Here is a 24,104-nt window from a genome sequence, read left to right on the forward strand (position 1 = left end):
AGGTGGAGTGGATTCATTTAGGCTGACATATTCTTCCTGCTGTAACCATGTTTCAGTAAGACACAATAAGTCAATGTGATGTTCACTTATCAAATCATTCACTAACAGAGATTTAGATGAGAGAGATCTGATATTTAATAGTCCACATTTGATTGTTCAAACACTTGTATCGTTGGTTGGGGCAGCACAGCGGTGCGGTGGTTAACACTGTCGCCAAAGCACTACAGAATTTGGCTCTGTTATAAATCAGTGAGCTGCTGCTTTGTATAGGTCCTTTAGGCCCTGCTCAAAGTTAAAGACTCATGGTGACTGAGCATTTTCTGTCCCATGGAAGCTTATGGAACAGCTTCCTTTGGTGGGGGATTAGATCAGTAAACTCGGAGCTTTTAAATCCCTTCTGAAAACCTATTGATTTTCACAGTGTCATAGTGATGGTTTATTCTTTAATAACTCTTTTCTCCTCCTTGTGTCAGGTGGCAATGTGCTCATCCTGAACACGTGGGGTGAGCAGGCGGGCCCGCACATGCAGGCTCTGCACTTCAGCTTTGCAGCTGGGGCTTTTGTGTCTCCAATCATAGCCAAGCTGCTGTTTGGGTCTGACGGAAACAGCAGCACGGGAGCCCTACCAACCAACCCCACACCTCCCTCCACCACAGCACAAATCACCAAAGTCACTGATGATCACACAGTGATCCACTACATCCAGAGCAGAAGCAGCACCCTCAAATCCATGTGGGCCTACATTGTGATCGGTTGTTTTGTCTTTCTCGTCTCCTTTCTCTTCTTCATCCTCTACACCCGCGGCAGCACTTCACGGGACAAAGCTCGCACATCGTCAGGAAAGCCCCTGGTGGCCAGATATCACGTGGCTCTTGTCATCCTACTCTTCTTCTTCTACTTTGGCTACGTAGGTGCCGAGGTGGCATACGGCTCCTTCATCTTCACCTTCGCCAAGGACTATGCCCACATGCAGCAGTCCCAGGCAGCTGGGCTGAACTCTTTGTTCTGGGCAACATTCGCTGCCTGTAGGGGGTTGGCCATCTTTTTTGCGGCCTGTGTGTACCCAGGTACCATGATCCTGCTCAGCCTGGTGGGCTCCACTGTCTCCTCTTTGCTTCTCTGCCTTTTCAGCAGGGAGAAGGTGGCTTTGTGGGTTTGCACTGGTGTCTATGGAGCATCCATGGCCACCACCTTCCCCAGTGGCATCTCCTGGGTGGAGCAGTACACCACAGTGACGGGTCACACAGCAGCAGTCTTTGTGGTGGGGGCAGCACTGGGTGAGATGGTGCTGCCCATGGTTGTAGGCATCCTGCTGGGGAAGTTCCAGGATCACCCCGTGCTGATGTACCTATCGCTCATCACCGCCACCTTCTGCTCCATCCTTTTCCCAGTCATGTACAAGCTAGCCTCTACCCCCAGCAGCCCGAGCAGAAAACCCCGTACCAGGGGCCGGGCAGATGCTGACGACAGTGAATACCGCCAGGCACTGCTGGACTCAGGAGCCAATGATGAAGAGGAGGAGGAGATGGACAATGAGGCTGATCAGTGGAACGATGCAGACTTTGAGGTCATTGAGATGGATGACACAGCAAGTCTTGTTAATTCACCCAGTAAGACATCCTCTCCTCCTAATGTCACCAGTCTAACAGGGATCTCTGCTGCCTCTAACAGCCAGGTGACAGAGGCTGTGGGTGGAGCCTCACTGTCTGACACCACCTCTCTAGTAGCAGACTCTCTGCTGCTTTCTCTTGACAGGGAGAAGAGAGACTAACCACTCCTGCAACTCCTGAGTGCTACAGATCTTTGACTGAACATTAGAAGAGCCATGCCTGCGATCATTTGTCATTTGGACCCTGAAAACACCATGTACAGCTCTGAAAATGTAGTGTGCAGTGACTGGAACACTGGCTACCTGCGGCTTATATAGACATCCAGTGTGTTAACTGAAAGGTTTGCAACTTGTAAAGCTTCTGGAACCCTGCTGGACACTTTTCAGATGCACTACTACACTCCAGATTGATTGAAATTGTGTAAAATGTTACCGATTCTCATCAAGGATTCTGTGTTGGCCCTCTTCCATCCACAGTGAGGTCAAAGGTCATGGTAGACTGAGGAAGAAATCCTACAACTGGTAGGAAGTGCCTTGCTCAAGGACATGTAGAACCAGTGAATAATTTGATCCAGGGACACCTGCCCTCTTCATCATACTGCCCCCCTGCTGCCAAAAACTGTTTTAGAGAAGTTTAGTTTCATTTTGCACGGCGCCAGTGAATGGGCTAGCTGTGCAAGATGTTGCACTTTTGTAAAGACCAGATTTTCAGTATGTGTTGTACTATGTGTCATATGGTTCTCTCAATCACGTTGTTTTGAATTTTTAAACAAACTGGTCATTGAAAGACAGCGTTTAATACATCAACTTTTTATTATATCAACCTCAAACCTCCACCCAGAGCAATGGTCATTAAAAACATTTTTTTTTTTTTTTTTTTTTTTTTTTTTTTTACACATTTATACAACTACACAGATCCTGTGTATGATGGCTGTATGGGAAACGTGATGAGTGACAGTTTGTTTCTGCAAAGAAAATTGGAAATGTACACAGAACCATATCTGCACAAGTAAATAAACTATTCATGACAAATCATCGAAGTACGGTATTGCAACAGTCCCAGATATTTAAAAAAAACTTAAAGGGTTTCCAGTTCTAACACTGTAGTGCAGTGTGATGTGTCTGCTCTGCCAAGATGGACAGTAATACAATCAAAGTTAAGTGAAAAATGATGTCCTATGACAGAATGCATAAAGACAGATTTGACTGCATTCCTGGCTGGCGCTTTTTTTTAAAATGGTAATACACAGCGAAAGTTCAATAGAGCTATACAGGAACTATTTACAAAAGGCTGCAGTCGATATAAAAATGAAGAGAAGATACTTGGTGGTGTTAATGTAGTTTGTCTTGAGATTTGTAAGGAGTTCGTTAAAAACCAGTGAGTTCCAGCTCCTTCAGCACATACAAGTCTTTCTTGATTGGACTGCACTTATTTAAACGACAGGCAGTTTGTGGCTGTATCACCAAAGACGTCAGCTTCACTCGGCCAATAGCAGCTAATGGAGATGGCAGCAAACAAGCATGGGGGCAGACACAGGCTGTAAAGCGGGGGGAACCCCCACCCCACCCAGGCTGTCTGCCTCATGCAGAGAAATACTTGTATAAAAAAATAAGTTACGAGACAGAATGAAAACCCTACAGGGTTCAAAGCACCATTTAAACTTTTGCAACCAAATGGCCAATAAAACACGAAGGTGGGGGATGACAGCAATTAGCACCAAATTAGCGGGATGCTCCAGGTTTCAGGAGCCAATCAGAACTGCTCCAGCAGCTGTCGGAGGTAGGGTGCCTTGGAGAGCTGTCTGTTGACCCGGGACAGCTTGTAAAGGACGGGACAGTCTAGAGACACACAGGGCACCTGCCGCTCTGCAAAGCCACTACAGTTCCTACAGATCTGGAAAAGAACAAACATATACACACACACGATGAGGGCAGGGTGCACACACAACTCTCAGTCCCCAGGTTGCACTACACAATTGCCTTCTGTTTAGTGATTCTTTGCTCTGCCTTTCATTCAAGAGAGAAATCACAATGCTGGTGTTTTTTTTTTTTATCTACACGACTACCAAAACAGCCCATGGAGACTGGGTCAGAGGTTGGTATGAACTCTGAAACATTTATTGTTACAAGAGGAGAGGAACTGATTGTCAAGCTGGGACAAACCATCTCTTCCTCTGCAGCCTGTGGTCATGTGTTTTTACAGAAACGCAGGCATGATGTGACAGCTCGTTGTGTTCTGGACAATAATTTGCCTTAGTGCCATTAGGCAAAAAAGTAGCACAGAGGCATTGGCACTTGTAAACTGCAGTTCACATGTTTACTGTTGAGGATGCCTCCTACTCGGATGTGTTTTTCTCATCACTGAGCAGAACAATGCATGTCAAAGTTTCAATTATTTCCAGGTAACTGAACATTTTGTAGGAAAAACCTACACGTGGCCAAGTGACTGTACAAAGCAATGGGATCTCCAGCTAGAAACCAAGCTCCCACCCAGCTCCAGACTCACCTTCAGCAGCTGGTCTTGTTGGCTCTCCCACTGTCTCATGTCTTGGTATACTGTAACAGCGACTCGCTGGGGTTCAGCGCGACACCGTGAGCACACGCCCAGCTGTGTCAGCTCATCACAGACGGGGCAATGAAGCGTGGTGAAGTATTGGGAAATGGTTCCTTTCCGCCCCGCTTCCTCTCCAGCCACTGCAGAGGAGCAGGACACCTTCTGGATCTGGAGAGAGATGACAGACACACTATAGCTACTGTGGACAGTCATCATAATACAACTGTAGTTGTTCTGACATCGAGTCTCATTTTCTGAGGGGGGTCGGGCATGAACTAGTAGAACATTTCCACCACAAACACCAGCTCATGTGTCCACATAGTAAACTCTGCAGGGTCATACAATGGATCTAAGTACCAATGTGGACTATAATGGTTTGGAGGAAAGGGTGCTGTACACCTGTCACACGTCCATGCCATCATGTTCACAAAGAAATAGTTTGCCTAAATCCAATAACCATGTCAAACACCAACGTAATGTTACATTTGAAGACTTTTATGATGCTAACCTGAGCTTTTAAAAGCTTTAGGAGAGAGTGATGCAAGTTCACATGAAGTTAATAAAATCTGTTGCAATGGACCGCTGAGCATGTGTCACTCATTCATTACTGTGATGAACTGTGCCTCAGCTTCACCAGCAGAGGGCAGGCGTGCTGTGTCAGAGCAGAAGCCAGCGGACAAAGACTGAGGCGGCGGCGGCAGCAGCACCGCCGTCTGACAAGCCTCCTTCGATTGTCAGCAGGGAACCGACGGGGACCCCAAACCCTCTGAGGTGGTTTTATTTCAACAGGGCAAAGCCAGGGGCAACATTTTCTGCTGCACTTCAACAGTAAGCTGATCAATTATCAGTCAGACACAGAAGTTAATCAATCAGGATTTAACTCTCCAAACTCAAGCACCTTTAGATTCCTGAGTCTTTGCTTTCTTCTTCTGTTTAAAGGAGTTTTTCCTCCCTGCTGTCACCAAGTGCTTGCTCAAGGAGAATTTGTTGGATTTTTCCTATATAATAATAATAACACAGTAACGTTTAGACCCTACTTTGTAAGGTGTCCTGAGACGACGACTGTTGTGATTTGGCACCATACAAATAACAATGAATTGAAATAAATTGAATTCTTTTATTAAGGAGGTTTTCTTGTTTTTATTCAAGTGAATTATCAGCACTGCTCTGCATTTCCTCTAGATTGTTACTTCCTGACAAGAATTGCATATCTGTGAGGTTTTGTCCTCTCACCCTGGGGAGCTCCTGGTACCAGCTGAGCACATCTACTCCAATCAGCTGGAACACGCGGGCCAGTGGAGGAAGGATCTGCTTGGTAATGTAGTAGGTGGCGTTGAGGCGGAGGCCAGGGTCCTGCAGCACCTCCATGGGTCGCCGTACTAGCTGGATAAGGGGCACGCCGGGCATCCCGTACACGACCACGTAGGGCACCCGCTCCCCCACTCGTGGCTCCAGGCGACGGTCATATGCCATCATACGCCTGACACAAAGGAAAACCCGAAAAAAGAAAAAGCAATCAAACCTGGACATTTTACTGTAAATCACCAACAGTTCATTTACAATCAGTGCAGCAACATGAGGAATCAGCAGGCCAGACTCCGTGTTACTGTAGTGAGAAACTACCAGTGCTCATGAATGAGGCTGAATATTCCCTTCTTACTCATGCCTCTGAAATCAGATTTTTTCCACCCATTAAGACCTGGGTTGCCTAGCAACAGAGTCAGGTACTGTATACATAGGCTAATGCAGCCAGATAATGAGCGTTGTGGGGAAGGAGTAATTGGATTTACAGTCACTACTGTAACTGTAACTGACAGCAACGTTCTTCTCTCCCGCTCTCCGCTGCATGTACATACACACACACCTTCAGAGTCAACAAGCAAATATATTCATCCAAGTGAAACTAAGACTTCTCTATTTGTGGTTGCTGTTCTGGTGTTACCACCTGACACACACACACACACCTGGTGAGCTCCAGTGCTGGGATGCAAGCGCCGGGTCTGTATGAGCCAATGCCTCTGTATTCCTTCGCAAAGATCAGGTCCTGCATGCTGGCCCGGCCGTCCAGGACCTTCACACACTGACGCTGCACAAACTGTTTGACCTGGCTGATATCACGTGTCTCAAACAGCAACTTAATGGAACGCTCCAGAATCTGGGGAGGACATGGGTGAATGGACATGCAAAGATGAGGAGAGAATGAATAAAGAGGAGCTGACAGAGAGCTGCAGTTACATTTAAGCAGGATTCATGAAATTTAACAAAATCACAACTATAGCACTGACTTGCTGTTTAATCCCATGATATTTAAATTTAGTTGATGAGAAAGAACCCTAACCCTAAATGGTAGAATTAACACTGAGCAGCCAGGGACTGTTTCCCTGTAATGACACTGTCTGACTAGAGGAGGGCAGGAAGAAAGCTGGCACGGCTGTGATTGGTGCAGAGCACAGCAAAACAGGAGAGGTAGGCGGGCAGAACAGTTTGCCTGTTACCTTGGAAACAGCAGGACAGCCATCGCGGCGCACCGTCTCAATCCCTTTGGCGTCAAACACGGGCTCGTTTTGGTCAAGGCTCTCGTACATGTAGCCCACGTAGCGCTTCTTTGTCTGTAGCACACAGGGCAGGTACACCTGGGAAACGCACACAGGTGTGTCACTACCTCTGCATGTGTCCATGTGCACATATGGAGAAATAACAATGCCACAAATCTCACAGACATTACAGCCTGTGCTCTGTGTGTGTGTGTGCATGCAGCACTACCTTCTCAAACTTGAGCTTCACAGGTTTGGGGTTGGTAGCAGTCACAGCCTCAGCGATCTCGTTGCCAATCTTAAAGGCCTGCTCCTTAGTGGCTCCCTTCAGCAAAACAAACATGCTGCAAAAAAAACAGAGCGCACACGCAGCTCAGTACCACAGGCCACATTCACAGGATTCAGACACTTACACACTCTGTTGTGTTGTAAATCCAATTTGATGAGAACATGAGAGATTTCAGTTGGATTTTTTTGCTAACATTTCTAAAGATGTCATCTCAATGTCATTATGGGTTAACCAGTGGAGACTGGTGGGGAAAAGGGGCAATTTTGTCCATTTCAATTTAAATCTACAACTCTACTAAGAGTGCAAACAGTGCTGTGGTCGTCCAATGGGATGTGTGTGTGTGTGTGTTGTATTTTTTTGGGAGTTATTCTCATAGCACAGGCACTGTGTGTTTTTGTGAATACTGGTTTACCAGTGTGCGTGCACAAAAAAAAAAAAAAAACAATCAAGTTTGGGATGCCTCTGTTTTTTGTGCCAAACTGCATAAGAATAGGTGACTTTTCTAATCTCTCACACAAGATTTCAGAATATACAGAAAATAGTACCACTTTTTGTGTGTATGCTTGTGCCTATAGGAGTTTGGTCTGGGTGAGATACACACTTACTGTAACCAGTATACGTGTCTATACACAGACTGCACAGCGACTCTACTTGAATCTCACCACACGCCTTTTGGGGCTTCAAGTCTGTCTCATTCAGCATTGTGTGTAGAACTACAGGGTGTGTGTAGACTGTACACCCCCTAATGGAGAACTGAAGAAGAGTGACGCCTAGAAGTAGGACCAAATGTATGTTGCTCCTAGAACTGACTTCCTTCTAACACTCTTGATAAAAGGTGGGTTCAGGTCACTTTTGTAAATTGACTCCTGCCATTTAAAACTTCAGGTTGTATGACTGAAATACTGCAGGAATAAAAACTCACCAAGTACAGTAGCTGCAGCTTTCTGAATAGTGACAATTAATTAATGCTTTGAGCTAGTTGTCAAAACAATATGTCTGACTGTTGAAATGCTGGAGCTGCATGAGAAGCAGCTTAGGTGCAGCCAGAGACTCACATCATAACAAAACCGTGACACATTGACAGAGCTGCTTGCAGTTTCAACACAGGGTGAGAGACAGCTGAAAGCGAGTCAGCTGTGGCTTTTAGCAGACACGAGCTGCATCAGTCATGATGAGTACGTGTGGCTTGTATTCCTGTCTGACCTGCTGCTGCTTCTTCTATAACAAAACAGTGAGTTAGGGTGGGAGAAGTACTGGCACTGCTTACCTGTCGGTGTCACCATACACAACACGCGCTCCCCATTTCTTAGTGTCATTGACCAGCTTGATGGCTCTCTCCAGGGTCTCTCTAGCTTTGTGCACGATGCTATCTCCAACCTGAAAGTCACCCAGACACCAATGAACAAATACTGTGGTACAAGATGCAAGAAACACTGGGACAATGGTTCTGCAGAAATCTCTGCTCTGCACGGATCAACATTTGCTCAGCAAATCTCAGTCCACATCATTTGCAAGAATAGAGATGTAACTTCTCATGAAAACACATGGTGCAACAGCCAATCAGTCATCTCACTTAGCTAACAGTAACCTCTGCTGAGCTTACCTCCACGCTGGGCATGCGTCCAGAGTAGGCAGCAGCAGTGTAGCCAAAAGTGACATTGGCGATGAGCTTGAGTCCGAGCTGTCGGGCGTCCAGCAGCTTCATCAAGGCTTTGTCCTGCTTGTAGGTTTTGACAGACTGCTTTACCATGATCCTGGTGTTGAGGATTTCCTCCAGCATGCTGGGTAGGACTCCCTGACGCACTGATGACTGGACACACACACACACACACACAAAAAAAAAATTTAGGTAAGAACAGGTGCAGTGAAGCAACCCCCAAGTCACTGTGGATGAGTGTGTCAGACTACATTAGTCCTGCAGTGGAGCACGGCCCCTCTCAGATTCTTTGACAGGTGATACAGATTTTACTGTTAAATATAATAGTGTGAGCGTTTATGAGTGCGAATGGGTGAAAGCGCTTTAGTGTGCTAAAAAGTATAAGACCATATATCAGGAGTCTTGGACCAGAGGATCAGTCTGCAGGAAGAAATTCTCAGATTTGGTCATACTTTTGAGTAGTAAAAAACCGCCTCATTAATTTGAGGTCCTCTCTCTGTGGGACATTATTTTGGGAATACCTGAAGGTAAATGCCAATTAAAAAACAATCCTGGGAAAAATCTAATCATTTCTGTGACTGACCTTCCACAAGATGCATTTGCTCCTTTAAGTCTTCACCTTACATTTGGAAACATGCAGCTTTGAAAGAATGAAGACTTACAAGCATGACTTTCAACAAACCCTACGGATTCTTTAATACAATCAGATTGTTTTGCACAGCATTGATAACTTTTATTCATGATGTCCATTGTCTTAACATAACACCATAAAGATGACAAAAAACAAAACAAAGCAGATTTTATATGATCTAAATACCCAAACAGGAGTCAAAATGAATGATCATGTATGTGGGGGAGCACAACTCTTCTTGTTTTAAAGCTGTCTCTCACAGTTTTAAGCTTTTGCATGACACAGGTATCAGCTGAGTACTGGTGACACTCAAGAGCAGACAGAGAACTTCTCCATCGCATCCAGCATTTTGATGGGCACTTCTTGCTGACTACAATGTTTTCACATTTGTATTCCAACTTAACACACTGCAATTTGGCTCTGCATGTGCAAATGAGATGCATCTTGCAAACACAGCAGGACTGCAGAGACAGCAAAGCCAGCTTCAGCAACATCTGCCTAGATTTTGACAAACTCCAGCTGTAGATCCAGACCAAGCCTGATTTTCTTCTGTGCCTTTTAATGGCCCATTACACACCAGTGCTCAGTGATGTGGCATTGTGTTATATAATGAGACTGAGTCAGAGAGTGTGGAGTGAGTAGTAAATGAATGGGAAAATAAAAGAATGGCAGGACACAGAGCATGAAATGGGCTTTCTGTAGACGTGCTGAGCTTTCATTGCAGCTAATGAATCTTAATAGACCCCACACCAGTGGAGGACTCTGAGATGTGATTCATAAAGGGGTCAAGTGGATTCCCAGGACAATATTCAGTGCATGGTGAAATCTCAGCAGAGGTGTGGTCGGAGGGTGCTGTACCTTGACGAAGGCGATGCCGTTGGGTGACACGGTGATGTCATTGCGGAGCTGGTAGAGGAGTTCAGGAGGAACCCGCAGGGAGGTGCAGCCAAACTTAAACTCATCAGGCCTGAGACAGACATGTGTATAAATATTAAAGAAAATACATTCTCATCCTTTCCCAGTACTCAGTTGTCACCGCCTGTTACCACACTGCAGCATCTTCACTTAAACATCACTGAATCACCTAGTTAGTGTGAAGGTGGGCCGAGTGCAGTGTGGATGTGTTTGCAAGCAGTGAGGTGCATGGACTGAACTTCAGACCTACACTGGTGGCAGCACGTCCGACCACACTGTGCTACTTAAAGGTGGTATTCAATCCATTTACATTAGCAACTGATTAATCCATTTCTTTATAATTATTTATTTTCACTCATATTTTTTGAGAACTAAGATCTCTAACAGTTATTCATGTGAATGACAGGAGGACTGGCCCCCAGTGATATCGTTGGTATGTGCGACCAGGCGAATGGGTCATTGCATAGAAAAGCACTATATAAGACCACTTACTGTTTAAAAAACGAAACCCACTCCTGCAGTAAATGTGTAGTACTGCCAACATAAAATTTATCATTTAAAATATCTAGTGCTCAAAATGCAACAGCCACCGTGCTCAAATAAGATCCAACGTGATAAGAGAGGTAACCCTTTCAACCTGTCACGGGGGGGAAAAAAAAAACGGTTGCATTAAAATGCTCTATTTTTTAAAACCATTCTAGTAGTAACTCTTCCTATTGTGCTGAGAACAACGAGCGTGGAGCAGTGTGTCCCCTCCAGCCACTACTCCTTCTTCCTGTTACCTTGGAGTACCAGACATATGCATGTTAGAAAAAAGTGTTCATGTTCCCGCTGTTGCTATGCAACTATAATAATCGTGGTGAAAAAAGTATTTCTTTACTTGCAGTTCTTGCTGCTCTGAGCTCTGAAACATGCACAGCTCTCAGCATGTCTGTTTCATTAAAAGTAACGAGGGAGGGAAAGCAGCACCGGACACAGACTTGCTACTTACAGGTGTAGAATCCCAGTGGGGGGCCCGCCTGCAAAGCCCCCAGAAGCGCCTGAGTTTTCATCAGTTCTATTTGAATTTTTGGCCTCAAAGCTGAAATGACCTGTTTATTTTGTCCACGTAATGATTTTACAACATACAACAAAGCAATTAGGAAACTCTCCCACCTCATTAATGCTTAAAATACAGGCTCACTGGCAAGTAAATCAATACAAATGTTAATATGAATATCTTTTTCTTGCATGGTATGCATAGTGGACATTTGATTTGGTTAAAAAAGTTGATATAATAAAATCCACCAAAGGTTGGTTACCGATTTTCTCTACTTATTTCAACTAGGCAGCATCAGCTGTGATACTGTTACTGTGAAAATATTATTAGTCTAAGCATTTGACAATCGAGTCTGAATTTTGTTAAATGTAAATGTAAGAAAGCTTGTTTCATGGCCCGCTTGAAAATTTTCTCCTTGGATTTGCATAGATCTCAGAAATGACCTCTAAAAGTCTGGATTTCCAGCAAATTCCCATGCCTGTACTTAAGTAAGATCAGTACATGCTGTAGGTGTGTGTCCTTACATTCCCAGGCTGTCCACATGTCCCAGGCAGGTAGAGTAGCAGTAATTGTATGCAATGATGATGGACGGATAGAGAGACTGGAAGTCCAGTACAACCACTGAGTTACTGTAGAAGCGGGACTCAGGCTCCATCACCAGCGGGATGCACTGCGGCGCCCTCTGTTGGGCTCGCTGCTGGATGCTGGGTGTGACGAGGATGTAGTTCAGAGGCTTGGCCACACGCAGCATCATGGACTCGACACGGTACTATAGAGAGATGAGAAGGAGCATAATGAAACAAAGCTGTTTTGTAAGGTACTTTGTGGTACTCATATTTTGTCTGTCTTTATCCATTAATTTAATCTATCTATTTATCAATTTGTTTATTTATGTATCATTAAGACAGAGGAGCAGTGATTAGCGCCGTCACCTCTCAGCAAGAAGGTTCCAGGTTCGAGCCCCAGCTGACCCGGTGCCTTTCTGTGCAGAGTCTGCATGTTCTCCCTGTGCCTGCGTGGGTTCTCTCCGGGTACTCCGGCTTCATCCCACAGTCCAATACATGCAGCTTAGGTTGACTGCTGACTAAATTGCCCGTAGGAGTGAGTGTGCGTGTGTCTACATGTTAGCCTTGTGATGGACTAGTGACCTGTCCCCACCTCTTGCCCAGTGTGAGCTGGGATTGGCTCCAGCACCCCCGTAATCCTCATCAGGGATAAGCGGTATAGATGATGGATGGATGGATGTTAAAACAGAGCAGAACAGCCAAACAGTGTTTTAACAGAGTGCAGCTGTTCTAGCTGACACAAGGAATCAAATGTGGACAGCGGTGATACCGACCTTGCTCAATCACTTGCTAATCAGTTGGTAAAACTTGATTATAACCTGAAAATGTTACCATCAGCTGAGCACTCAGACTGACCGTTAAATGCAAATGCTAAGAAGCTAATATTAACACCTTAACTATGGCCAAACTTAAAGCTGCATTAAATAGTTTGTGGCCACTTGGGAACAGCAAAACAAACTGTGAATGCTGACAAATGACACTGATGTTACCTATGGCTGCAGACATGGGGCAACATTATCATTCATGTGTCCAGCTACCTGATGAATATACACCAAGTCCAAAATTCACCCTGCTTTAGCTTTAACTTTGGTCTCAAACCTATGAAAAATACATCTTAAGCTGTTCAAGTGTTCACTATGTTCGCCCGCTAGTGTCTAACTATCTTTCTGTCATTTGGTGCTAGTCAAGTAGTGAAGTGTGGGTTTGTCACTGAAAACAGCTGCTGCTGGAAATGAGACTGAAGACGACGAACACTACCAGTAAAGTTACTGGGTTCATCACCAAGAGAAACCCCTTTCAAATGACACATCTTCATTTGACCCACTGCTGATATAAAAATGTTAAGTGCAGCTTTTAGCAGCCATAACATATTCCTGAAATAGTGTTACTGGGAGGACTTCAACATTACCAGTATGAATTACTCTGGTATTTTTATGGCTTTGTTTACATATCAAGCAGAATTAGCCAGAATTTTGCCTCCAAGTGACTCAGGAATAGGATTTGATACATCTCAAAACCCAGTAAAAACAACAGCAACAGGGGTCAGTGGAGTTCGTTACTGTTTGCCAACCTCCACAACAAACAACACTGGAGATGTATGTATGCTAGCACAGCTATGTCATCCATGTTTATAATACAAGTGTCAAACACTGTTGTTAAATAACACTCTTGTATGTGTGTGACTCAGTTCAGTTCTGGTCATGGCAGTTTAGGACCATCAATTTAAAAAAAAATACATTGAGAAACTAGGACTGAGCCCTAAGGACTTTGATGTGAATGTAAAACTACGGCACAGAGAGCTGTGGACTAACCAGTGTCCAAATTCCAAGATGTTTACTTTACTAATTAATAAAACACTGTTTTTGTATGAAGAGAACAGAAATGAAGAGAAAGCGAAGTGTGTGTTGGCACCTGTGATCCTCGGGTCAGGACATGCAAGAACTGAATCCCAAACAGTCTGGCAAGCTCGCTGGTTCTGCCAACGATGTCACACTGGTGCAGAAGCTGCACGGTGCTGCGTACTCGGCTCACATAGTGGTCAGCCATCTTCCACCTACAGTAACACACACATCAGCATAATGATGGAGATATAATGTTCTTAGAGACCAAAGCTTTACATAGGAAAAGTGAATTATATGATGACTAGAGAGGGAAACAGGCACTCATAATAGTTATGCTACTTTAAAACCATCAGAACATCCAAAAATAATCTTCAAACGTCCTCAGTGTTCACATTTACGATGACTTGTTTCAGTGTCGTCACAAACCTGTGTAAGTCAGTGTTGTGGTCAAACCAGTCGGACAGCACGCGGGGGCTGTACAGGGGGAAGCGCTGGTGGAGCACATGGAAGGCCACATTCTCAAAACTGTAGTTGTTCAATGTCACCTGGAGAAGAAAACACAAACCTTAGAACTTTTCTTCAAGGCACCACCTCCAGGACTTTACAGAACTTCATCATGTCAAGCAGATGTTGCTGGTTAAAGTCCACAGACCACAGCCATTGACAGTCTGGTTTCCACATAGAGTCGGCAGCTTTAAATACTTTTTAACTACATTGTTAGGAAAGCCAGATAGAGGCTGTATTTGTTGAGGAGGCTCAATAATTTTAATGTTGGCAAGCAAACACTGGAGATGGTGTATAAGAATCTTGTGGAAAGCATTCTATTTTTTTATAATATGACCATGTAGTATGGAAACCTGATGGTGAGAAACAGACTGAAATTGCTGGAAATATGTAGCCAGTAAAATAAGAAGAAAACAACAGAAGCAACCAAGTGAAATTATTAATTAAACTTAGAAAATAAAGCTCACCAGATTATAAGTGACCCCTCCCACTTTGAGTCCCTACCCCCAGAGAGGCGGTACAGACATTTAAGAGACACCAGGAATGTGTATAATAAGTTTTTTTTTCTGCCTAATGCAATCAGGATGTTAACTAAGTAGTTTCCCCAGTTCATGGAAATGCAGTCCCGCTCTTTCTATTGTTCTCATTATTATCATCCTCACTCTTCCACATAAGATTTTCTTTTTACCTTTTTTTTTGACTGTTTATTTGGTAAAACTATTTGTTGTCATGTGCACATTAGCATCTGAGTACATGTATTGTGTGTTCTTTAACTGTGAGGTGAAGCCGAGCACAAATTTCCACAATGTGGACAATAAAGTTAGCCTAACCCCAACACTTACCTCAGTCTTCATCACCCTCCACATGTTGAGAGTGACGCGCCCAATGATGTTGATCTCAGTCATGGTGTCAGCTCCGTACTCATCCCTGTCTGCAGAGAAGCGGTTCTCTTTGGAGTCACCTGAGGACACACACAGTCAGTTACAGAGCAGGAAGAAGAGGAGGAGGAGGAGGGGAGCCACCAGAGGCTACAGCTTCTCTCATCAGTTAACCACCAGCACATGTTACATTTGATGCATGCCAGCTTGCACTTCTAAAGAATTCAAGAAAATAGATTTATGATTCCTCTTTTAGTTCCTCACTGAAATGTTTTCCCAGCACATTTTTGTTAGCTTCCTAGGTCTTGTTCGGACGGATGCACGTCGCAGAAACCTAAGATAAACAGCTGTGCATTACACTACGAACCAGACACACTGTTGTGACTGTTAAGTCTTTTTTCTTGTAAAAGTAGACCACAGTGTTTGAAAACACTTCTAATAAAGTACAAGTCTCAGGTGGATTTTTTTTCTTTTTGTCTTCATTTTGGGCAGCAGTTTGCTAAATAGTATCATCTGCCTTTAATGTACATCTATGCATCATACAATGTGTTGAAGTGGCTATTCCCCAACGACCACAGGGGAAAGCGCTGAGAAAGTTACGACTTGGCAAATGAGGAGAAGAGGAAGATGACAAACTGACAGTGGCCGGGGCTGCCTTCTACTGTAATGCACACTGGCTGACAAAAATAAAAACAAAGGTTCAGCCAGAAGGGTCTCAGTCAACCGACAGGCCTCTCGACTAATGATTCCACTATTCCTCTTTCAGGAGGCAGCCCTACTCAGAAGCGTCCTAAAGACAAAAAGAGAAGCAACCCTCACCCAGCTTCAGTCTAGCAGGACTCTGTCTCAGTAGTCATGCCCATAGTGCCAGATTCAAAATAAATGACTGATAATCTGCAAAATCCTGCACATGTACAATATGCAGCAATGCATTTAACAAGCACCGGCGTCAATTTATGGATTGATTCTGTGTCACAGCCTTATTTTAAAAGAGAAGCTACCAGCTGCTGATTACTAGTGGATCAGGGCCAAGTAAGCTCTGCTGTTTCATGCTGCACATAATGGCAAGCTCAGTAAATAACATTTTCTCACATAAAATTCTTAAGTAAAAGTAAAGCAGTTATTTTTGTTACCTGATCCTGTCTAATAAAAATCTTCAGGATTATATTTAAACTGAAAACCTCTACCTTTTAAATCTACATGTATATGGTCTGATACAGATCTACTTGTGGTTCCTAGAGTTCACATGGGAGGAACCAACTCCCAGTCTCAGTTCGGGAGGCAGACACCCTTCTCTACCTTTAAGACTTAAGACTTTCCTTTTTAATAAAGCTTATAGTTAGGGTTGGATCAAGTGACCCTGAGCCTTCCCTTAGGCTGCTGGGGGCCCCATGATGCTCTGAGTTTCCCTCCTCAGCTCTCCTCTAGAAGGTTATCCTACTTATGGCATGATTTTATCCTCCTCCGTGCTGACTGTGGGGTAAATAGTTGAACTATGCTGTCCTCTTTACACAGTACCTACCATGAATGTCCACAGATTTGATTGGGCAACACAGTGCATCACAGAATGATGCCGACTGCTTTGTGCTGTGGCAAAGGTCAAGACAGGCTGAACTTTTTTGAGGTCCACTGTCTGTTTTGCACCTACTGCTAAGCCAGTCTGAACATCCTCATAGTTTGCAAACATGCCCCTAAATCTTCCAATGTTCTCATAGCTCAATATTGTTTTGTTTTAAAGTTCAGTGCAATGCACAAGTGACTTTCTAAACACCATCAGTGAGCTGCCAGAGAATCTAGAATTTGGTGGTATGTAAGTAAAACATGAGAGTACACCTTTAAAAAACAGCACAAACTAAGAAACATTAGTGACAGCCAGCCCTACCCGGCACTCGTGACAGCTGCTGACACAGGTCCACTCCAAGTGCTGCAGCCCGCTGGAGGAGATAGCCCCAGGAACGCATCTGTACTTCATATCCCACCAAGATGTCTGGGTCAAACCTAACACAACACAGCCATGTTTGCACAGAGAGTTCAATTTAAGAGCAATATATAGTTTCTACTTCAAATTATGAGGTCATGTGTATTCATTCAGAATCTCTGAAATATAAAGCAGTTAGCATTTTCCTAAACTAAATAATGCCACATATATTACACACAAATTACTGCCTTTCCAGGTGTAGGCCTTGCTTTTTTAAAATTTATAATGGAAGCAATTTAAAACACAGCACATATCAAAAAGTATACCTAAAAATTCCTTAGTGACACTACCACCGGGATTGGACATTTGTTGTTCACAAAGCAACCCACACAATTACACACACACACACACACACACACCTCCTCACAACAATGATCAGCTCCTGAAATAGCATCTTCTCATCAGTGGTGTACGTCACCTGCAGTCCAGAGACACCTGACCGGACCAGCAGGGGAGCTGCTCCTCTGTCACCTACTGAGGGCATTTAAACAGACTCATCAGTCAGACTGTTCATCACATAACTTTAAACAATTTATGGCATAACAACAAACACCTTTCAATACTTTCCAAATGACGAGGGAGGAAAACACTGCAAAATGATGTAAAAAAGACTGGTACAGAGTGGGACTCACATCCCCATATACTCTAAGAAAGTGACTTCACCTTGGTCACAGCTTTGATGGTCTCTGTCCACCATGATGGCACCAGTCAGCTCCATGTTGTCTACATCTGGCAGCGGAGCATCAGAACTGAAGCAGTAGAATAAGGCACATATGGGGTCGAACTCAGGGTCAGGTTCGAGGTCACGGCGGGTTCTTGCATGGAGTTCCATGGCCATCAGTGTTAGGTATTGGATCTGAGGAGGAAAGTCAGAAAACAATATAGTGTCAAAAAGAAAAATCAATCTGAAGGCACATTCTTTAGACTTGGATTCAACATTTATGGTGTGTGTTAACTCAGAAACAAACAAGGGCTGAAAACAAATCTTTAGAAGAAGCACATCAGGTAACTCTCTCCATATTCCAGATATTACCCATATTCCCCACTATGCTCATGTTACCTTCTTCTAGCTGCTCATCTCATAATATGTTTTCTTTCAGCAATACTGCCAGACTAGTGTGGCTTTGATATGTCCCTCTGCTTTTAATTTTGGTGACTGAGTAATGGCAGCTTCTTTAATTGATGCATCCACTCCAAGTCTCTAGACAAATGTGTCCTTTAAATGTCAGGAATATTAACTGTAAATAGAAACAGACTGCATGAACTCTATGGAGGATGGATTCCAGTGGTAAAAATCAACCATCAAGAGGTACTCTGCTGGTTAAGTCACCAACTACTGAAACCATATGTCCTGACTCATTGATGATTTAATTCTGCCAAACTCTGTCTGGGGTGTTTTTAAATATTCTCTCTTATGCTCCACCTTCCTAACACTACAAACACAGGTGGCAGCTAAGTGCAAATACAGTTACCATCAAAATGTTACACCACGCAGTTTTTTTATAGTTCCAGATGAGAAGAGATTTAGGTTTTGAAGGTCTTAAACGGCACTGACATAACCAGGCATTAATGTCATCTGACTACTTCACTACATATGCCAAACCAATAGTTTGTTGTGTACTGTACCTTGTACTGCAAAAATGTGAACACTTTTCTATAAAACCTTTGTCTTCATATTAGGACCCAAAGTTAAACATTCAATGTTAAATGTCTAAATATAAGAAGCTGAAGGAAGTTTTGCCTAAAGATATAGTCAAAACTATCATGTAGAATAAGACCATTCTTCTCCTAGAATAAATAAGAGTACATGTTTGACCAGAAGTGACACCATTTTTCAGTGTTAGACACATTTTGACACATTTATGGTACCAAAAAAAGTACTGAGCCTCAATACACAGATGTAAACAGATTACCAGATGAGGAAAGGGCCCGTCAACTGCAAACCAAAAACACATCTGGGTTCTTAAACGTTACGTGATAAAATACATTTTACTCAAAAACAAACCAGAATAAACAGCTCTTATTTGACAGAAGTGACTTTACCAAAGATAGTAGGTGTAGCTCACCTCATGCAGAGCTTTGGCATCCTGCAGGTTCTGCATGCTGACTTTGAAGCCATAAGAGTTGGCTATGCTAGGCCCTTCAATCTGGGAGTTCTCTTTCTTTGGCACATTCAAAGCAGCAAACTGGTTCTGTGGAATACAAAAAAGAATATGAGGAGTAGCTAAATTGGCAAGACAATGCAGGCACATCAAATGAACCCAAAACCAAATAAGGCTCAAATCAATAAGCTGAAGTGAAACATAGAGTGACTTCACTCAGGGTAACACTGTCCACGCAGAGCTGCACACTGCTATTCTAAAGCTGTTCCCCTAACCAGGCTGGGCTGTGGTGAGATGGTCACTGATATCGTGAAAGGACTGAAAATCAACACTGGTAGTCTGACCTTCATCTGTGTAGTTAGCAACACTCTTCTCAGTGGGTCTGCCTGGCTTCTCCTCCTCTGCTTGAGTCTCTGGGGGCTGGAATCCTCTGCAGCAAGAATGGAACAGGCAGAGCATGGGTTAGATGACAGTGTAAATAAAGCAGAGGAAAAAAGTATAAAAGCCGAGCACAGGGGTTTAGGGAATTCACAAATGTAATTACCAACTGCACTGTGTTCATAACGCAGATGAAACTATGCTTTCTTACCCTTAGAAATGGGGGTGCTGCACATTGGCTCTATAGCTTCCTTGCTTCTCTGCTGCCTTGTGACCAGGGGGGTGCTGTGGAGGAGGTGGGGACTAGTATTCCCCACCTCCCTGTCCCTGACATTGAGAGGTGATGGACTAGGATTCTCTCCTAGCCTCTCCAGGGAGTCAGAAAGCCTGGGTGAAAGTGGTCCTGGAGAATGTTCACTGAGAGAGTCTTGGGCTGAGGGGCTGGGCTGACAGGGCTGCTGCCATGGAGGCAGCTCTGGGGACTCTGGAGAGGTGGTTTTATCATCATCAGCTTTTTCTTCCACCTCCTGCTCAAGATCCACAACAACAGCTTCATCTGAGACTGGACTCACCTCTGTGGGTTTACATTGAGAGCCCATGTTCTTCATAGGAGAAATGATTAAGGACAGGTTGGGTTTCATTCTCTTTTGAGTCCTGACACTGGAAGGGTTCCCACACAGATCAACCTTGATTGCTGTGTAACAGGAAGCAGCAGGCGGCTCAGTACTCACTGAATTCCCTTCCCCAACATCTGGTCCAGTAGCTCCCTTCCTCAGCAGCCCCGTCTCTCTCCTCATTTTTTGTAAATTCTCATACTGTTTCCTGGCTTCCAGCCACAGCTGCACATGCTCTTGACTTGGTGGATTTTTGCAGGGCAGAAGGATAAGCTTCTTGTCTTGTAAGGACAGGCCATGCTCAGCCTGCTCTTTAGTTGCCTCTGAGGTCACAGTGCTCTGGACTTGGGAAGGAAAGGTAACAGTGGTGGCAGGGTGTGTCATGGCTGAGAAGGCTGTCTTCCAAAAACGGAGGCCCTCCAAAGACAGGTCTCCACTGAACTCTGCTAGGTCCTTAGCTAGTCTGGTACCCACCATTAGCTTGCGGCCACCAACCTCCCTGGAGAAAAGACAGGGGCATGCAATTAACTTATTGTATAAATTAACTATCTCCCTTTTGTGCACAAGTCCAAAAATAGCATATACAAAATAAAATGGTTACTAATTTTTGAACTCTGAGGACTACACTCATGTGCTTTGTCTCTTTTAAAAGGTGACACTTATTTTACTACAGAAAAGTCAGTCCTAGGTCTTGGTTGACACAAAGTGTGTTTCAAAATGCGCCACACATTCTCTATTGGGAACAGGTCAGGACTGTAGGCAGGCCAGTCCAGCATTCACACCTTTTCCTCCACAGCCAGGCCTTGGTAATGTGCACTATGAGGTTTTGCATTGTCTTATTAAAATATGCATGGTCGCCCCTGGAAAAGACGTCGTCTTGAAGGCAGCATATGTCGCTCCAAAATCTCCATGTACTTTTAGCATCGATTTAAGTCACAGAGTTAACATTACTTAGCAACATAAGGTATGACCCAGCTGGCTGTCGTTTTAGCAGAAGCTACTACCTAAACGATTTCCACACAGAGCTTTGCTAACAAGGTTGTGGGTGTCACTGGCACTGCTGTGCAGCAGCGGATAGGGGTCGAATATCCAAATACTAAAACTGATAACCGATTACCTACCCAAGGAATGAATATTTGAATAGTCGGATATTTGGGCATGTGCACTTCTCCCGCCAGACGAGCCAGGTAAATTCCGATCGGGTCCAGACACAGACGAATGGGATAAAATTATCTTATGGCTACACTAGACTTTCCAAATTATATTGTGACCCAAGGAATCAAATTCTTTTTTTTTATTATGTTTAAGTTTTTAAAATTCTCAGTTTACAAACAAGAACACTACACTAAAGATAAAAAGGGCAAAAAACAAAACAAAAGCAACAGCAAAAGGCTGCCAGACCATGTGATGGTTAGGTGCAACTAACCCATAATAATCATGTTCTAATTGCACATTCACAGCACTATAATATTTTAATGTCAGTGTATAGTGCCCTGGTCATCATGGGTTTGGGGTGATGTGGCCCCCAGATTAGCCAATGTTCAAAGCTGGGTGGGGTGGTGGATTTCCAGGTTAACAGTATACGTTTTTTCGCAGCCATCATACCAGGCTGCAGAGCTGTCTGCACGTCAAACGCAAGTCCAGGGGTCTCTGTGGAGCATCCAAATATTGCCAGATCATGATTAGGTTTGATGTCCCTGGAATAGCATTTAGAAAACCATTTGAAAATGGCAAACCAAAATCCAAACAGTTGTGGACAAAACCAAAAGAGATGAGCTAAAGAACCCTCAACAGAGTTACATTTATCACATTGAGAGGACACTGATGGAAAGATCTGGCTCAGTTTTGTCTTTAAGTAGTGCAGCCTGTGAATTACCTTATACTGAATAAGTCTGTAGCGGGTATTAATGGAGCAAGAATGAACCTGACTCGAGGCTTTTGCCCAAAGCTCCACTGGTACGTCTGCATGTAAATCTTTTGCCCAGGCTTCACAAAGATAATCAGAGGAGACCGGAGTGGAGGAGCAGTCTACAAATTTTGAAACTAAATGTTTGGAGTCAGGAGCAAGCAATAAGTTGTCACAGAAAGGGTGGGAGGATGGGAGAGATTCAAAATGCTCAAACCTGTGTTTTACAAAATTCTTTATTTGAAAGTAGCGAAAGAAATGTGAATTTGGGATATCATACTTGTTACATAATTGAGCAAACGATGCAAAGTACCCATCAATATATAAAATATATACAAAGATGTAATACCTTTCCTCCTCCAAATTGCGAATGCTCAATCAAGCTGCCTGGATTTGAATAAGCGGTTTTGACAGATGGGAGCATATGTAGAGTCTCTAGTAATCCTATCGGCTACTTTAATCTGTCGTAAAATTCGCAGTGAATTCCTTAACACAAAAGTTGTCTGAGTTGATTTATCTAGAGTGGGAAAGGAAAACAACCATGTGCAAAGAAAGGTATTATCAACAGATGATGTTTCAAGTTGTAACCAACAGGGAATGTTCTCTTGTCTCTCCTCCAATAAGTCTCCATGATTCCAATAGGTGAGAGCTCTGGAGTTAGCTGCCCAGTAGTAATGTTTCAATACTGGGAGACCGAGGCCGCCCTCTTCTGCTGATTTATGTACATGGGCTTTGGAAACCCTGTGTGCTTTGTAGCCCCACACAAAGCGCAATATAAAAGAATCAAGTTTTTTAAAAAAGGATGCACTTAGGTAAATGGGTAGATTTTGAAAAAGATCTGGGCAAAGTAACCATTTTGATCACATTCACCTGTCCAATCGTTGATAGGGACAGTGTCCTCCAGGCCTCAACATTGGCTTTAAGCTTTTCCACCGCCTCAGCAAAGTTAGCCTTAAAAAGGTGTTTCGAATTCTCTGTCAACTTTAGCCCCAGGTAGGTAAAGTGATCAGTCACTACTCTGAAAGGCACATTTTCTAGAAATTCTACAGGAAGATTATCCACTAAGGGTAGAAATTCACTCTTTTCCCAGTTTATTGTGTAACCAGAGATGCTACAGAAATAGTTAATATAATCCAGAAGGGCGGGACTGGACGCTTCGGGGTCAGCTAAACAAATTAAAAGACCATCAGCATACAATGTCACATAGGTCTCAATACCGCCCAATCTAATGCCCTTGATATCTGGGTGTGCTCTGATCCCTACAACTAAGGGTTCAAGTGCAATGTCAAACAACAGTGGAGACACTCCCCGTTGCAAGACAAATGGTTAAGATCTGTTCCCATTTGTAAGAATGGAAGATTTGGGATTTGTGTACAAAAGTCTGATGCATTCAATAAACATGTTACTGAAACCAGATTTTTTCAGTGTTGCAGTGAGGTATGGCCACTCAATCATGTCAACGGCCTTGTGTGCGTCTAGAGACAATATAGCTGCACCATCTTCTTTACTATGGTCCGCATACAGGGTGATAAGAATTTTACGTACATTACAAAAAGAATATCGCCCCAGGACAAAACCTGTTTGGTCAGGATGAATGATGCTTGCTATACTCTTACCCTGCCTTGTGGCCAGAACCTTTGTTATTATTTTAAGATCATAATTCAACAAGGCGATAGGCCTGTAGTTGCCTGGGTCATCCTTACCCTTTTTTAGGAGGATGCAGACATTGGCCTCACCCAAAGAAGATAGAAGTATTTTGCTTGAGAGGGTGTGACAGATCATTCTCAATAACAGAGGTGCGAGAAGATGCCCAAAAGCCTTGTAAAACTCTGGGCCATACCCGTCTAGGCCAGGGGCCTTTCCAGTAGGAAATGATTTTATAGCCTCCTGTAATTCAAGCAGGGTAAAATCTGAGTCTAAATAATCCCTGTAGGGCGCACCAATTTGTGGAAGGGACAGAGACCTTAAAAAATGATCAAGGTCATCCTGTGTGGTAGATGACCTGGAAGAATAAGCATCACAGTAGAATTCTCTGAATTATTCGTTGATATCTTGCCATTCTATTAACATTCAAAATGTTTCTGTTTGAGTTTAACTAAAATTTTACCA

At 43.6% G+C, this 24,104-nt stretch overlaps 2 protein-coding genes across 2 annotated transcripts in view; one reads left to right on the plus strand and one right to left on the minus strand.

The window, feature by feature from the left end:
* Window positions 1-2,767, plus strand: part of mfsd4b (major facilitator superfamily domain containing 4B) — a 7,901-nt gene extending 5,134 nt beyond the window's left edge. The window contains exon 4 of the mRNA XM_020614097.1: window positions 474-2,767. Within this exon, the coding sequence (XP_020469753.1) occupies window positions 474-1,771 (1,298 nt within the window). The 3' untranslated portion in view covers window positions 1,772-2,767. The remainder of the gene's footprint in view (window positions 1-473) is intronic.
* Window positions 2,572-24,104, minus strand: part of rev3l (REV3 like, DNA directed polymerase zeta catalytic subunit) — a 101,212-nt gene continuing 79,679 nt past the window's right edge. The window contains 19 exon segments of the mRNA XM_020614085.1: window positions 2,572-3,503; window positions 4,116-4,331; window positions 5,397-5,643; window positions 6,128-6,318; window positions 6,659-6,796; window positions 6,927-7,041; window positions 8,254-8,363; window positions 8,590-8,796; window positions 10,133-10,241; window positions 11,753-11,997; window positions 13,706-13,847; window positions 14,062-14,180; window positions 14,982-15,100; window positions 16,900-17,015; window positions 17,355-17,466; window positions 17,659-17,851; window positions 19,062-19,187; window positions 19,442-19,527; window positions 19,687-20,588. Of these exon segments, the coding sequence (XP_020469741.1) occupies window positions 3,363-3,503; window positions 4,116-4,331; window positions 5,397-5,643; window positions 6,128-6,318; window positions 6,659-6,796; window positions 6,927-7,041; window positions 8,254-8,363; window positions 8,590-8,796; window positions 10,133-10,241; window positions 11,753-11,997; window positions 13,706-13,847; window positions 14,062-14,180; window positions 14,982-15,100; window positions 16,900-17,015; window positions 17,355-17,466; window positions 17,659-17,851; window positions 19,062-19,187; window positions 19,442-19,527; window positions 19,687-20,588 (3,634 nt within the window). The 3' untranslated portion in view covers window positions 2,572-3,362.

Source organism: Monopterus albus, unplaced genomic scaffold (genome assembly GCF_001952655.1).
Source record: "Monopterus albus unplaced genomic scaffold, M_albus_1.0 scaffold142.1, whole genome shotgun sequence".
NCBI classification, from domain to species: Eukaryota; Metazoa; Chordata; class Actinopteri; order Synbranchiformes; family Synbranchidae; genus Monopterus; species Monopterus albus.